Raw genomic sequence first — 17024 nt, forward strand, 5'->3', positions numbered from 1 at the left:
TTGTCTCAAGTTAATCATGATCACAAAAATTCCCAAACATTTTCAAACCTAAGACTATTATGTGATTCCGTCCTATTACAGTTGTATACACTTGAAATGGCACGTGATGTGATATATGCGATTTCGTTACTATTTCTCAGCTAGTCAAGTCTAATTAGCACTAAAATCAAACGACTTTTCTTAACTGCCCACTAGTATTTCGATCATTCCAACATTGGAAAAGTAGACGCAAAGTCAAACATATCATGTTCAGTCACACTAAATCTCTTCAATTATCTCCCTCATAATCTACCATGTTTATTTTCCTCAATTAATGTCTCAAATGAAACACAGCATACGTCTATTGTACATCTTTCTGGTTCTTTTTATAGGGTCTGTTTCAGGTTCCCTCTATGAAGATTGTGCCCCGCAACACTGTGGTAACGATATAAACATAAGCTATCCATTCTTCGTTGGAGGTTTACAAAGATCGTATTGTGGGTACCCGGGTTTCGAGCTCCAATGCAACTTCAATGGCCTCCCATCAGTTCTTAACATATCTGGAACTAACTACTCAGTTAACGATATTAACTTCCAACAAAAATCTATGCGGTTGGTTCATGCCCCAACCAGCACGTGCCCCTTGGATATCAGAAATATAACACTTGATTCTGATAGCCAGCTGGTAGGGGTGTTTCCTGCCGGTTTAACTTCGGAGCTTATTTTTCTTACGGAATGTTCAAAGGAAGTGCCAAATAATATGACAGAGTTTAGGATTGGGTCTTGTGATCCAGATGTTATGTTGGTAATGCTTGGTGATGACGAACATTTGGAAATGGCAAAGGAACTTTGTACTAATGTTGTTGTGGCGCCGGTGGAAGTGCCCGGTGATCAAGTGGTGGTTGGTGGAAATTATACAGAGGTAATGAAGAGGGGATTTACGATGAGCTGGTCTGCACCAGGTTGTAACCAGTGTGAGCAGAGTGGAGGAAGGTGTGGATGGATTGATTCCCAGTTCCGGTGTCTCTGCCCGAGTTCGATCGACGTTAAGGATACGTGCCCAGTTGGTAAGTACTGTAAAGTCTTTTCCTTCGCAAAATGACTAGTAGCTTATGTCATGCACTCATGCATATATTATTTTTGACAAAACTTCAAAAATATCCCAGTAGTTTTAAAAAATATCAAGTTTAGTTTCTAAGTTCAAAAAACCTCACAGATGGTATCTGTGGTTTCAAAACTTTTAACAAATGGTCATTTTTGCTAACTCCGTTAGCTTTTGGCCGTTAAACGAAGTATATTTCCGTTATTTCACAAAAGAGGGATCATTTATGAAGTTTTTTGTTATTTAAAAAAATATATAATTATTTAATAAAGGGTCCCACTCCCACTCCCACCTCTCTCTCTCTCTCTCTCTCTCTCTCTTCTTCTTCTTCTTCTCTCTCTCTCTCTTTCTCTCTCTCTCTCTCTCTCTCTCTCTCTCTCTTCTTCTTCTTCTTCTTCATCTTCTCTCTCTCTCTCTCTCTCTCTCTCTCTCTCTCTCTCTCTCTCTCTCTCTTCTTCTTCTTCTTCTTCTTCTTCTTCTTCTTCTTCTTCTTCTTCTTCTTCTTCTTCTTCTTCTTCTATAAATGATGGAACAAAAAAAACCCAACACCCTCCTGTGCCTTCACCCTTTTACTTGTTGACCAGCCAAAGGCCAAGCCTTCTCTTCTTCATCTCGATGGTACCAACTCGAGCATAAACAACACCACCACTGCTCTCCCTCCCTCTAACTTCTTCCCTCCCAAGGACAGGCCAAACCTCCAACACCACTGAGAAACCTTCATCACCACCTGCCATTTTCCTTGCCCCACTCTCTTTGAGTTCACGCCAATGAAACACAATGGAGAGGCAGCGGAGCTGCCACAACACGCCACCTGTCACCGCCACTCGCAGCTCCGCATCCGTTGACATCATATTTGCTACAGGTGTGAGTTTTCTGACCACCACCTTATACCCCTTCCTCTCGACTGAAAATCACCACCAAACACCACTCCGATTCATTTTCTCTGTTGATTTCGACGAGAACCCAACCAAAAACGAGGCCGAAGGCTGCCAGAGCAACCTCTAACCACCACAGCAGGTCGCAGCTTTCAGCCAAAACACCTTAAGAACAAAGCAAAAAAGCATCCCTTTTTGTCTTTACCCTTTTTCAAGAAATCTTGATTACAATATGTAAAGCTTTTTTGTTATTGGGTTCTTCGTAATGATTAAATCCCATCTTAGCCAAAAGCAAAAAAAAAAAAAGTAGCCCCCTTTTGTCTGTTGATTTGGATTAAGTATGTGATCTGTTAGAATTCAATTGGTGGTAATGTAAATGGGTTCTCTTGAAAATGGAGTGTTGCCATTAAAGAGGGATCCATTACTAAAATCTTCATCTAGAAATGAGAGAAACCCACACTCATTTGCGCGGAGACCTAGATCGAAATTTGCAAGATTTATGTTCGTGTTTCGAATGTTCTTGACTCTTTCTAGTGTCGAAACAAAGTACAGAGGTCCAAGCTTATGGAACAACATACAGACGATCAAGATCCAAAAAGTAGTTGATTGATTAAACGAGAGGGGGGGGGGACCCTTTATTAAATAATTATATTTTTTTAAATAACAAAAAACTTCATAAATGGTCCCTCTTTTGTGAAATGATGGAAATACCCTTCACTTAACGGCTAAAAGCTAACGGAGTTAGCGAAAATGATGATTTGTTAAAAGTTTTGAAACCACAGGGACCATCTGTGAAGTTTTTTGAACTTAGGGACTAAACTTGATATTTTCGAAAACCACAAGGATCATTTTTGAAGTTTTGTCATTTTTTTAAACACTTACTAACACATATATTAATTAACACAACTAAATAAATAATTACTTAATGAATTCCTTAAGGTTTTATTTACTTTTATGTATCATTGTTTCTGTATAGGGCCACCTGCTTCTATTTCTATTTTGGTCTCTTTTTTTTGAAATTATAAAATACACTTGAAACATCCATTTATTACTATTTCTATTTTGGTCTTTTTTTATGAAATTATAAGATACACTTGAAACATCCATTTATTACTAGTCATAAAGTGTGATATTTTTTTGGAACAATAAATCTAATGTACTCCTAAACTATTATTTTAAATTATTTATGTTCCAGACAGGACGTGAACCCTCAATCTTAATATGGAGGGAAACATCTTGTTGGTGATTTGTTATCACAATGTTATTTAAGTGTAATGGGATTAATTTGTTGACCAAAAATGACTTAATAAATATTAAACAAGTACGAAAGGTATAGAGTAAACACTTGTTTAAGTTGAATTAAGTTTCAAAGTACACTGTCATTTGTGGGCTTTGCACCTGAACCAAATGGGGTCCAGGGGCAACGCCCCAAGGAGCAAGGGCCAAGGGGCAGAGCCCCTAGCTGGGGTCGAGCTGTTTTTTATATAGGTTATGTTACTATATAAAAATGAATCAGAAATCCGACTTTTTGAGAATTGACCCAATTTTGACTTTTAGCCAAATACCCGTTTTTATGACCGTTTTTATGGTTTGTGACAGTTTGAAACTATCATATGACAGTTTTCAGACAGTGATCTTAACATTCGTTTTTGGTCTCATTTTCTGGTACAAACGAAACATCATCAAAACATTCTCTATTCTTGTCTCTTTGAGTCTTATCTGACTAAAGAAGATTGGAAGTACCACCCAAATACTTTAATCTGAAAATGTTCAACACAATTTTCAAAATTTCCAAGCATTTCTATACCCTAAATTTCTAACACATTTGATACTGCTAAACTAGAAGCCCTTTGATAATTTAAACACTTTAAAAAATGTGGCACTCTTTTGTTAAATAATTTATGAACTCTACACCTTCCACTAACCCCATTTTAACAAACCTAAATTTTTAACATGATGGGTGGATCTTTGGTCTTTACTCAAAATCATGCACAATGGAAGGTACTACATGTTACCATGTCTAGTGAATAATATCCATGCGGAAGGCTAAGCATTGAACACTAGTAATATTTTAAGTGTATCATGATTGAAACTCCGAAGGTTCTAGAAAAATAAATTAGAATGATTATTAATATTTACCAACAACTATTCATATGTAAAATTTAGAGTAAGTTACATGTATTGTCCATCTTTCAATGTCAAAAGACCGTTCGGTCCCTATTTTCATCCATGCCAACATGAAATGACTTTATTTCCCTTATTGATTTCTTTTTTCATTTATTTTTTATTTGTTATAATTTATCTATTATTATTTCTATTTTTTTATTAAAACAATAGAAGTGGGCCCCATCCCCTTTTATACCTTATCCTTCATCGTCCCACCTTCAATTCCCTTCTCCCTAGCCCATTTTTCTTACAACTTACCGATCATGAAGAAAACATCCTCGTCTCTTCTCATGTATTATAGATTGGGAGATAAATCTACCTTTACCCCAACCTTTTTCCCTAAATCTATGCTAAGAACCCTAAATCTTGAAATTGATCAGATACAAGATCGTGAACAACAAGATTAAGAAATCGCTTTAAAGAAATTGACCAGTGGGGGTTGTACACTGACGAGAATCGGATGGGTTTAGGATTTGCTTGTGTTTTCTCGATAGTCAGCTTCTTTCTGGTTTTTTCTCCATCATCAAACTATTTTTTAGGTTTCAAAAAGCTCTAATTTGGAAACCAAAACCGTGTTGGTGCAATACTGAGAGAATGGCAAAATAGACAGAGATATATGGGTGATTTCAGATTTTGTAGGTTTTCAAAAAGATCCACCGTCATTTTTATTTTCTAGAACTATTTGGATTTCAAGTTGATTTTGAGTTTGAGTTTAGGGGTGTTTGGGATTGCTTTTTAACCTAAAATGTCCCTTTTAACAAAAGGATTTTTGGATTTATGGTTTTTTTTTTCCAAAAATGGTTTTTTAAATGTGTTTGGATTAACTTTTGAGAGAGCAAAAATCAAAAAGCCAAAAGTCATCAATTCCTAACTTCTAAAACAATTCATTTTCTTCTTGTCAAAAAGTAAATATAAAATGATTTTTGAAATTGTCAAACACCTTTTTAAACTTTTTGACTTTTCGGAAATGCCAAAAGTCCAAAAAAGTCACTTTGAAAAGTAATTTCAAACATCCTCTTAATTTCTAAAACATTTTTGGATTTCTATAACTATATGGGTAGTAGCAGATCCAGGATCAAAGTAAATGAACATTCCCAATAAGTAAAGGGGTATCCCCGACAAAAAAAAATCGTGTAATACACAATAAGAAAAAAAATTCCGGAAAAAATTAAGGCAAATACCATAAAAACCACTATATTTTCATACGTTTTTGAGAAAAGCCCTATTTTTTTTTTGGTTGGTCTGGCCACAAATTGGACATAGAGTTACCACTCTAACCCATTTTACGATTTTCATTGTTAACTCTGTTAATTTTTTTGCAAAATCAATCCTAAAAGTTCAAATTTGGCCCCTATAGTTTGCAAAATTTTACACATGTCCAAAACTCGATTTTATGTTTTTTAACTTCTTTATTTTCATTTATTTTTTTATTTTTTAATCAATACTAAACTTGCTTTTATATTTTCTGTTCTTATTTCATTTTTTTGTTTTTTTTATTTTTTATTTTTTAACTTCTTTTTTTTATATTCATTTATTTTTCATATTTTTTATAATTTTTTTGTTTTTTTTGTTTATTTTCGTTTTTTCATTTTTTTAGAAAACCAAAAAAAACTCAAGCACCAAAAATGTAATATACTCTAATATATGCATACAATTTATATTTTTCTAAAAAATTATCAAAAGAAATTATCAAATTGACGAAAAAAAAGTAAACGTAACAAAAATACGAAAAAAACAAAAAAAAAATAAAAAACAAATACGAAAAATATAAAAAAATATTCACACTTTACATTTTTTGATAAATATCAAAAGAAGTTATCAAATTGACGAAAAAAAAAACATTAATTTATTTTATCAAAAATAAAGAAAAACAAAAAAAACAAAAAAAAAACAAAAAAAAAAGCGAAAAAAATGAAATTAAAGAAAAAACAAAAAAACGAAAAAAAATATAAAAAATATGAAAATTAAATGAATATAAAAAACGAAAAAAAGAAAAAAAAGAAGTTAAAAAATAATATATATATATATATATATATATATATATATATATATATATATATATATATATATATATATATATATATATATATATATATATAACAAAAAAAAAGAGAACGAAAAATATAAAAAAAATTAAACAAATATAAAAGCAAGTTTAGCTTTGATTAAAAAATAAATAAATAAATAAATGAAAATAAAAAAGCTAAAAAACATAAAACCGAGTTTTGAACATGTGAAAATTTTTGCAAACTACAGAGATCAAATTTGAACTTTTAAGATTGATTTTGAAAAAAATTTAACAGAGTTAACCATAAAAATCGTTAAATGGTTTAGAGTGGTAATTTTACGTCCAATTTGTGGCTAGAGCCAACCAAAAAAAATAATAGGTTTTTTCTCAAAAACGTGTGAAAATATAGTAGCTTTTATGGTATTTGCTCAAAAAATTACACTACTAAAATTTTTTTGAGGGGTATCTCGAGCTACCTCGTGATACATATTAAATCCGCCTACGTGTGGGTTATGGGTTTTAGATTTTTGATTTTGAAGTTTGGAACCAAAGATATGAGGTGCAAATTAGGGTTGTTGGAGAAGATAATCGGAGCAGGAACAGAGAAAGGTGGAGAAAAGCATATAGGGAAAGGAGGATGGGGATGGGTGTGGTGTGGTGAGGTGGGTGAGTGAGTGAGGTGAGGGTGGTGGGAGTAGGAGTGGGATCCATTTTCTTTTTAAAATTATAAATACTAATAAATATTATTCGATTAACTAAAAAATAAATACACAAGGGCATTATGGTAATTTTAAATCTGGAACATCCTAAAAATGCAAGAAAATTTTCTTTTGGGGATGAAGCGTGCAAGTTTAAAACATACCAGGGAAAATTCAAGTTATTTTTTGAAAATAAATACCGAATATACCTTTTGACACTTGCATAATAGACAGTTAGTGTAATTTACTCTAAATTTTGCAATAATATGATAATTGACTCGCTTCTTATGCATATAGGAGATACAAGCAAAAAACAAGGAAGAACAAACAAAAAACAAGTAATTCTTGTCACAGGTAATTCATTATGCACAACTTTTTGTTCACTCCACTAACCTTTTTAATCTTAGCAATAAATAATTTAATACTTACCATTCATCGTTTGATACAGCTCTTTGTGTAGGATTTGTGATAATATTGGTTGTTATAATCTTATGTTTCTTATGGAAACTTAAACAAAGAAGAAAGACAAAGAATTCTAGTAATGTGGAAAATTTTCTAAAAAATCATGAATTCCTTGCCAAAAGGTACTCGTATTTGCAAGTAAAGAAAATGACAAGCTCCTTCCAAGTCAAACTTGGACAAGGTGGCTTTGGTTGTGTGTATAGAGGAGTGCTAAGTAATGGAAACTTAGTTGCTGTGAAGATTTTAAATAAATTGAAAGGTAACAATGAAGATTTTATAAATGAAGTAGCAAGTGTTGGTAAAACTTCCCATGTAAATATCGTAAGCCTTGTGGGATTTTGCTTCGAGGGCAATAAAAAGGCATTGATTTATGAGTTCATGCCTAATGGATCACTTGAGAAGTTCATATATAACCAAGCTTCTTCGAGTATTAACCAACTTGGGTGGGAAAAGTTGCATGAGATAGCCATTGGGATTGCACGAGGCTTAGAATACTTGCATATTGGTTGTAACACACGGATCTTGCATTTTGACATAAAGCCCCATAACATTCTTTTGGATCAAGATTTTTCTCCCAAGATATCTGACTTTGGCCTAGCCAAGCTATTCCCCAAGCAAAGAAGCATGATATCCATGTCACGTATGAGAGGAACACCGGGATATATCGCTCCTGAAGTGTATTCTAGAAATTTCGGGCAGGTATCTCATAAATCAGATGTTTATAGTTATGGGATGATGATTTTGGAAATGGTTGGAGGGAAGAAAAATATTGAGGTTGGAGATAATCATACAAGTGAAATATACTTTCCTCATTGGATATACAAAAAGATCGAATTAGATGAAGAACTTGGGCTACGTAGCAATTCGAGTGATAAAGAAAACGAGATGGCAAGAACAATGATTATCGTGGGCTTGTGGTGCATACAAACAAATCCCTTGAACCGACCAACAATCACAAAAGCTATAGAAATGTTAGAAGGAGACTTGGAATCATTGGAAATTCCTCCAAAACCTTATTTGTCTTCTCCATCAAAGTTAGTTGGTTCCTCACTTACAGATTAATTAATTATATCATTATTTTTCATTAACTAGCCTCCAAAACCTTATTTGTACATGGGGACATTTGGTGCACATAATACTCAAACATATTGGTAATTACAATTTATGCGTTCTCATTTAATAAGGGACCTGTTGAGAAATCCATTCATAATGAAAAACTTGTTATTAACTTTGGATAATATTTTTACTGCCTCATTGTATTGATTTATGTTTTTTTAACCAATTATATTTTTCTATCTACATTTCAAGGGCACATATCCCGTGTTCTTGATACAATCATAACACAAACTCGTTCATTAATTTTTAAGGAGAATTTTATTTATATATTTTTTTTAAACATCAAAATATCATATTTGTATCGTCTAATTTCTAAATATTATATTTGTCTTTTATTAACTTTCAAAGTATCATACTGCACAAAATCCTCATTTTAAAAAATTTTAAGCATTTTATAATCATTTTAAATCTTTATTTATATCAACGGACTATTATATCTCTACTATAAATCTAAATTTAAATATCATCTATACCTTTTAATCTTTAATAAACATTCAAAATATCATATATGTTTATCCAAATTATTATTGTAATCAATTTAATAAATTAAAAGCTATAAATAACTAAACATCTATAATGCTTAATTCTCTTGGGGTTATTCTATAGATCTTGTGCCATGAAGTCAAAAAGTTTTAAACTTTCATGACTACACACAATATGACAGTAAGAGCTCGAGTGAAGGTCACTTCATCAGTGAAATACTTGAAGGGAGAATTTGGTGCAACCAAATCTTGAGTACATGTCTATTATATGGATTATCTATCCAAAGTTGTCGCTTATAAATTATTTTCCTTTTCAAAACAAGTTGATGAATCCATAAGCCTAATCCAAGTGATCCTAAATTTGCACAAGCGGAGAGTGCAACAACAATGGTGAATAGGTGACATGATTAGGTTGAAGCCTGAAAGCTTGATTTTCTTGAAACCACACCAATGCATGTTCCTAATGAACTCTATTTACAAACCCATCAATTACATTAAGGTATATAAGTATATTAGATAAAATCTCTCTCAGGCATTTCATCAAACATATTTACTACTCTAGTAATTTCTCCATTTCTCATCAACCCACCAACCAGAGAGTATTCCAGGTGACTTTATTCTTAAAACCCATCTTCTCAAAACACAAGAAAGCAATATCTACCCGGTTGCATTTATAGTATGTATCAATAATAGATTTACTTACCTTTACGTTATTTATCCTTATGAAAACCGAATTTGCATACTAGAACATGAATTGAAGCTCCAAAAGAAAGAGCATGCAATGGGAAATCGATACAGTTAGAGAGAATAGCCACAAAGGGTGCAAGGAGCCAAGGAGGATGAAGGAACTGGTTGTCGGTGTAGACATGTGGTGGTGCATAGAGTTGTTTGGTGATGCCCATGATGGTTAGTGTCAAGGCAAAGACACTCATTTCTTTAGGTACCTTCCCACGTGGCTTTGGAAGCTCGAGCTAACACCATCATCGTCACATGTGGTGGTTTGTTTTAATACTTCCAAGTAATATGATCTGATTAAACACAGTGACAGCATAAGGTCAAACAAGGACAACGGAAAATATGGCCTAATTTATTTATTTATTTTAATTATAATAACTTTAAAGTATAAAAAATAATTATGAAATATTAAAAAGTATCTAGACAAAGTTTAGTATAAAAGTAATATTTTGAAAGTTTATAAAGAGTAAATATGATATTTTGAAAAAATAGATCGAAAAAATATGATGATATTTAGAATATATATATACGGAATTCTTTCAATTCTTTAAGTTCTTGTTGTTGGTTTTTAATTAGATAGAATATGATTGGAATTTGCAACACCTGCATTTTAAAATAAGGTACGAAATTCTCTCAATTCTTTAAGTTCTTGTTGTTGGTGTTTATTTATTTAGATAGAATATGACTGGAATTTGTAAAACCCACATTTTAAAATAAGGAAAATGAGTTTGGAGGATAAGGATTTTTTCATTTTGTTTACATTTAAACAGCTTTTTAGTACAACTGATCATCAAATTAGCAAAATGTGTTCAAATGTTATTGTTGACATCTAAGATAGCTTATGACAATAATAACATTTGAACATATTTAACAAGTTTAGTGGTTAATCGTGTACGAAAAAAAAAATGTCTAAATGCGAACAAAACAAAAAATTCATTACCTTCCTAAGTCATTTTCCCTTAAAATAATAGTAACTTCGAATTTTTATTTTTTTCGGCGTTTTACGGACTACTTATTCTTAACTTTGAAATATGTTGAGTTAAAACGTATTATAAGTTGGAACCATATTAAGTGATGTTTTGCTGTTTGAAATGGGTTAGGGATAGGTGGAGAAGAAGACAAGTAAGTTCAAGTGATCTTTGGGCTTTTAAAATGGGTTAGGAATGTCTATACTTAATTTAAGAATGGTGAACACAAATATTTACAATAGTAGTGGCATCAAAACGACAAGCTTCGGTTTCAAAATTTTAAACCCAAACCAATGGGTTTGGTTTCTCAATTTTCTCGGGTTCGGTTTCGGGATGATAAGTTTTAAACCCATAAGCTTTAAACTTAGCCACAAAATCACCATTTAACCAAAGTTTAGGTTGGGACTAGCAACTCTTAAGAACATAAAAAACCTTATAGAGAAAGATAAGGTAGGCAAGTGTTTCATACCGCGAACAATGTGGGACAACTCATGCGTTTGAATAAAAAAGATAGAAGCTACTTGTTTGTTTATAGAAGGGATAAGTTGGGCGAAATTTCCATCCCACTACCGATATGGGATGAGATGCATTATTTATAAAACTGGAAGTAAAATCAAAGCCTTGGAAAAAAACACAAATGACAAGAATAGAACATGAGACCTCAAACTCTAACACCTTGTTCCCGAGTTCAAGTTAAGGAGAGAAAAGAAAGGAAATTGGTGGAAGTAAGAAGAAAATAAAAGAAATTGGTGTTCCTGAGTTTCATTAAAGGAATGAAGTTGAGAGAAATAAAATGATCATTTTCCCTCATAACTTTCCTTCTAATTTGGGAGGATTTGGAAAGAAATAACAAAATGATTAATTTTTCTTCCACTTCTCTTCAACTCGGGAACACAAAAGAAAATTTTGTTTTCCTTCAATTTCTCTTCTTTTCTCTCCTGACTTTCTTTTATCTTATATTATATTCTTTTCTTTTGTTAAACTCAAGAACTAAGGGTGAGGCACTAAACTATGTAAGTTATAGTTAGTTATAGTGTGTTTGTTATATCTCTTGGCAAAATATATATATATATATATATATATATATATATATATATATATATATATATATATATATATATATATATATATATAGATCCGGTAAGAAATTTTTTTTGGTAGGAAGGTAAGAAGTTTTTTTTCTACATATTTTTTTGACGAACAAAATAAATGAATCACTAGATGATTCATTTGTAAGATGATTCACAAGAAAAAATTTCCAAAAAAACATCTTTATGATTCATTTTTAAGTAAATTAAGAAAAATTCATTTTTATGATAATTTTAGTGAATAGCAACAAAATCATTGTATAAATGAATCATCGAGATGTTTTTTTGAGAATTTTTTCTTGTGAATCATCTTAGAAATGAATCATCTAATGATTCATTTTGTTTGTTCGCGAAAAAAATATGTAGAAAAAAAAACTTCTTACCTTCCTACCAAAAATTTCCTTCTTATTTGATCTTGACTCTCTCTCTCTGTCTCTCTCTCTCTCTCTCTCTCTCTCTCTCTCTATATATATATATATATATATATATATATATATATATATATATATATATATATAACATTTATTTTTAATCTTATAAGTTAAAATGTAATAGTGGCCCGGAACTCCCGAAAAATCTTTGGTTCCTCCTGTGCTTTTATATAAGATTGTAGCTCAATCTTATTTTGGAATTGTTAATAAAAGTTTTGAGATATTTATTAATTGGGTTTGTTTGTTACAAAACACCTTGTCTTGGCTACTTTTATTATATACAAATTTATTTCTAACTTCTAATTAGGTTTTTATAAAATTTTGCTTTTAAAAAGAATTTACATAATAACTTTGTGGGGGAAAACATAACACCGTGACAATTTTCAATCTTCACCACGTCATGATTTAATAAGTCAAAATGAACAACGCCAAAATAGGTTACACTTTAAAATCTAAACAATTAACATTCCCTTATAAAATCGACTATTTTATAATCAATATCAACATCTAAATAAGGTTATTGTCCTTACAATACCAAAACATTCTAGTATCTGAGAAAATTAATAGTTCATTTAGATGAACATAACATATGATATTGAACTATAATAAATGTTAATCTACATCACATATGTATATACACCAATATTACTTTTACAAGTGATATGCCACATTTGATTTTTTATATATTGGTAAAGCACATGGAATTTAATTATTTTTTGTAACCCCATGTTGGAGACAAGGCCATTAAAGTTATGTATCACATTATATACCACTTGAAATTGAATATTAAATCATGGAACAATAATATATATTTGTTACTAGTAATAACAACTTTTCAGCACACACTCCTAACTTTCTCTTTTGTCCTGTTTGACTATTATTGAGTTTCAACTCCTCTGCTTTTTTACAAACAAAAAGGTTGTATTATGGAATAAAAATCATTTTTTTCCTAGTTAAGTGTTTTCAAATACAATAAATTTCTATAACTCTAAAATGTTAAGTTCAAAGCGCAATTATGTTTTTATATCAATTTAAAAGAACTGGTGAACTAATAACACCAAAAAAAAAACATTTATCTTTGAAACGTGATTTTTAAAATTCCTATAATAATTATAATAATTTTAAATAATTCTACTGATTGGAAATATCTAATTCACGGTTATATTATATTTTGTTATGTTTTATTTTATTTATTTATTTATTTTTGAACAACAACAATTCCTGTTACCAACCAAAAACCTAGAAACTCTAACAAACAAGAAAGACAATTACAAATTATAAAAATCAGACTAATGTCATAATATCTTTTTTATTTATTTGTAGATAATTTGTCACATAATTTAAATAAAAAACTGGTTAATAATACATTTATTTTTATAACTTGATTTAAAATATTTAACTAAACAAGTTATGGCAATTATGTAAAAAGTATTTTGTGGGTTGTGGGTGCTTTGAGATCAGCAACTATTAAGAGTAAAAATGGCAATTTCTAGGAAATTATAAATAATGAGACAATAACCTTTTTTTTATGGAATAAAGCCACTTCTAAAATGTTTTGAGAAGCTAAAGATATATTTTTTTAAGAAAATCACAAACATACCGAAATGGATATGCCCATATAAAGTGGCCATTATTTTAAGTTCTCACCAAGGCTACAATGAATTTTGCAATGATCTCATGAGCTGAGTATCAAAATGTAAAATTTTATAAAGTCTTTCGTATTAATGTATATTTTAATGAATTTTTTATTATTTTCACAACAAAATATATTTCGAAATTTTCATCACCTCTAACAAAATACTTCAATCCGTCTTCAAATTGTGTAGCAAACAAAGGAAATATGATTTATTAAGATAATTAATTTTTCAGTTTGTTTATATCTGGGTAATTATTTTTTTTGTACACATCTAGGTAACAAACTTTTTGGAAGTGTTCACATATAACTATTATGACCTGCTGTAGCAAGTTACATCCGATCAAAAATGATCATATGTGAACACTTTCAACATGTTCGTTACCTATATATGTACAAAAAAATTGTTACCCAAATATGAACAAATGAAAAGTAAGAGTAAATTACACAAATAATCCTTATGGTTTGGGTGAATTTGTGCATTTGGTATCTAACAAATTTTTTTAACTCGGACGATCCCTAATGTTTATTTTTGTTGTGTGTTTGATCTATGTCTTACCTAAAAATATTATTGTACCCTTATTAATTTATCTTTTAATTAATTTTCTTATTATGTATTTATTTTTTATATATTTAAAAAAATAATAAACCCCACATATCTATATGTCATCCTCCCCAACTTTTGTTTCCTATTCATCTTTAGCGACATCGACGTCTTCATCATCCCTTCTTTTTTCGGTTCTTCAACTCCGGCGAACCACACTACAACCGACTATCCCATCTATTTATGATGCATTGAGTTGTGGTGGTAAAAAATTCGATGAAGAGACAGTGGGTTGTGGTGTTGGTTTACCGAAGTTAAAGAACCGTAAAAAGAAGGGGTGATGAAAACGTTGATGTCACTAAAGATGGAAAGAAAATTAAAGTTTGGGAGGATGAGAGATGGGATGGTGACTGATGGCACCTAGATTAAATTTCCAAAATGTAGTTTATGGTTTAGGATGAAGAAATACTAATACATGGGATTTATTGATTTTTTAAAATATATAAAAAGTAAATACATAAATAAGAAAATTAATTAAAAAATAAATTAATAAGGGCACAATAGTCTTTTTAGGTAAGACAATGATCAAACGCGTAACAAAAATAAAAGTAGGAACCATCCGAGTTAAAAAAAAAGTTAGGGATCAAACGCACAAATTCCCCTAAACCACTGGGACCATTCGTGTAATTTAGGCCTTGTTTGATACCCGTCTGACTCGGTCCGGGTCAGCGATTTGGGCTGACTCGGTCAGACAAAGGTGTTTGATACCTGCTGAGTGGGTCAGAATGTCTGGGCCAAATGACTTACTGGGTCAACTTACAACATATTGCTGACTGGAACAAAAGACTCTCCTGCCATCTTCTTTCTTCTTCCCTCTCGACCTAAAAGAAATACGCAGCAACAAAAAAAAAATCATTGCTATCCTGCTTCTCCACAGCCACCGACGCCTCCTCCTCCTCCTCCTCCCAAGATCGGCTCCGTTTTTCCTTCACTCCGACCTCCGCCTTCTCCGGCTAAAGCTGCGTCAACAAAGGTAAGCAACCTCTCTTTCATTCGTCTTTTTTTTTTAAACCAGTAGATCGAATGGCTGTTCTTCCGGTTTTGTTTATAATGTAAGAAATTAGAATCTATTGCTTATATGAGTTATGAAAATCTGAATCATAATTCTTTTTTTTTTCTTCAATTTTGGTTCCAATTTACCCTCTGTTTTGACTTCCTAAACTCAGAACTGCATTTTCACTACAAAGGGTTAAAGCAGTTGAAACTTTTCCCACTTTCTTATGAGATGCATATAGTTGGTTTTCTTGTGCTTTGGGTATATTACCTGGTATTAATTGTGAGTTCTAGTACTGCAGATCCTTATCATGTTGATGATGATTAAGCTTGTAACAAAATAGATGAAATGGTGGCTGATGAGAACCGAATGGATTTTATATACTACTATTATGTGGTTATTTTTGGTATAGCTTTATTGTAATTGTTTGAGTTTGTATTTATACAATCTTATTTCATTATAATTTATAAATACTTTATTAAATCTAAATTTTCAATGTTCTAATCAAAAATCAAATTTATTGTTATGAACTTATGATACTTGAATTCATGTGGGATGTTGGTGATCTTTGCTCATACACACATACATACATATCAAGTGTTAAATGAAGCTGAAGGCTATGATTTTGGAGGCTGATATGGAGATAAGGGTAAAATTGTTATTTTTCATCAATCAGCCTATTAGTCAGATGTATAATCAAACAACATAATTTCTTACTTACTCAGGATTTCTTACCCAGTTAGATCTTTTCCAATCAGCACTTTCTCAGCCAGTAACTATCAAACGGGACCTTACTCTTACTTTTCTTTTGTTAATATTTAGGTAAGAATTATTTTTGTACACATCTAGATAACGTGTTGAAAATGATCACATATGACCATTATGATCGATTTAACCTGCTATAGCAGATCATAATGATCATATGTGAATACTTCCAAAAAATTTGTTGCATAGATATGTATAAAAATAGATAATTACCCATATGTGATCAAAGTGAAAAGTTAATTATTTAACAAGTTATATTTCACCCAACAAATAACACTTTAAACGCTCTGTTAATGTTTCTAGTGTCAAAACATAAACATATGTCAATCTGTCTTCAAGTATGATGATACATTAAAATTTTATTAATTTAAATGTAATAATAAAAGACTTTATTTTCTTATAGAAAATCGTCAACACAACTAACACCAAGAATATTATATTATCACTTTGATGAATCCTTGAAAGGATAAGCTTAATGTAAAAAAAATTCTTTGATTGGCATCATATATTGAGGATTGTCGTGAAGCAAGAACAAAAGTTATGCCTTTGAAAGGCCTATACTATGACAAGCAACAAGTTTTAGCAACTAAAGCCTATACAAGTTTGCATCAAATCAAATGGCGTCAAAGTTAATAACAATAGTACCTTTTATATTATTAAAATAATAGTTATCAATGTTATTTGTTATTTTTTCATAATTTACATTTTCTTTTTAAACACTTTATAAAAATAACATTTGCATTTTCTCATTATTTTTTATTTTTTTTAAAAGTATTGATCTTGATAATAAATTATATAATTATTTATTTGATTCCTGATTTTTAGAAGAAATTTAAATTTATATTGAATAAATTTCAGTTAATATTGTCGATAATTAAATTTTTATATTGAAAAATCCTACAAAATCATGTTTAATTA

At 30.8% G+C, this 17024-nt stretch overlaps 1 protein-coding gene across 1 annotated transcript; it reads left to right on the top strand.

The window, feature by feature from the left end:
- The first annotated feature begins 239 nt into the window (after positions 1-239).
- LOC145036581 (LEAF RUST 10 DISEASE-RESISTANCE LOCUS RECEPTOR-LIKE PROTEIN KINASE-like 2.7) lies at positions 240-8470 on the top strand. The gene is made up of 3 exons (XM_078985041.1): positions 240-1046; positions 7126-7182; positions 7277-8470. Exons 1-3 carry the CDS (start codon positions 314-316, stop codon positions 8350-8352), a joined length of 1866 nt encoding a protein of 621 aa, XP_078841167.1. The 5' UTR covers positions 240-313; the 3' UTR covers positions 8353-8470.
- Positions 8471-17024: the final 8554 nt, after the last annotated feature.

The sequence above is a fragment of the Lactuca saligna genome, chromosome 3 (genome assembly GCF_052625555.1).
Source record: "Lactuca saligna cultivar CGN05327 chromosome 3, ASM5262555v1, whole genome shotgun sequence".
Taxonomy (NCBI): Eukaryota; Viridiplantae; Streptophyta; class Magnoliopsida; order Asterales; family Asteraceae; genus Lactuca; species Lactuca saligna.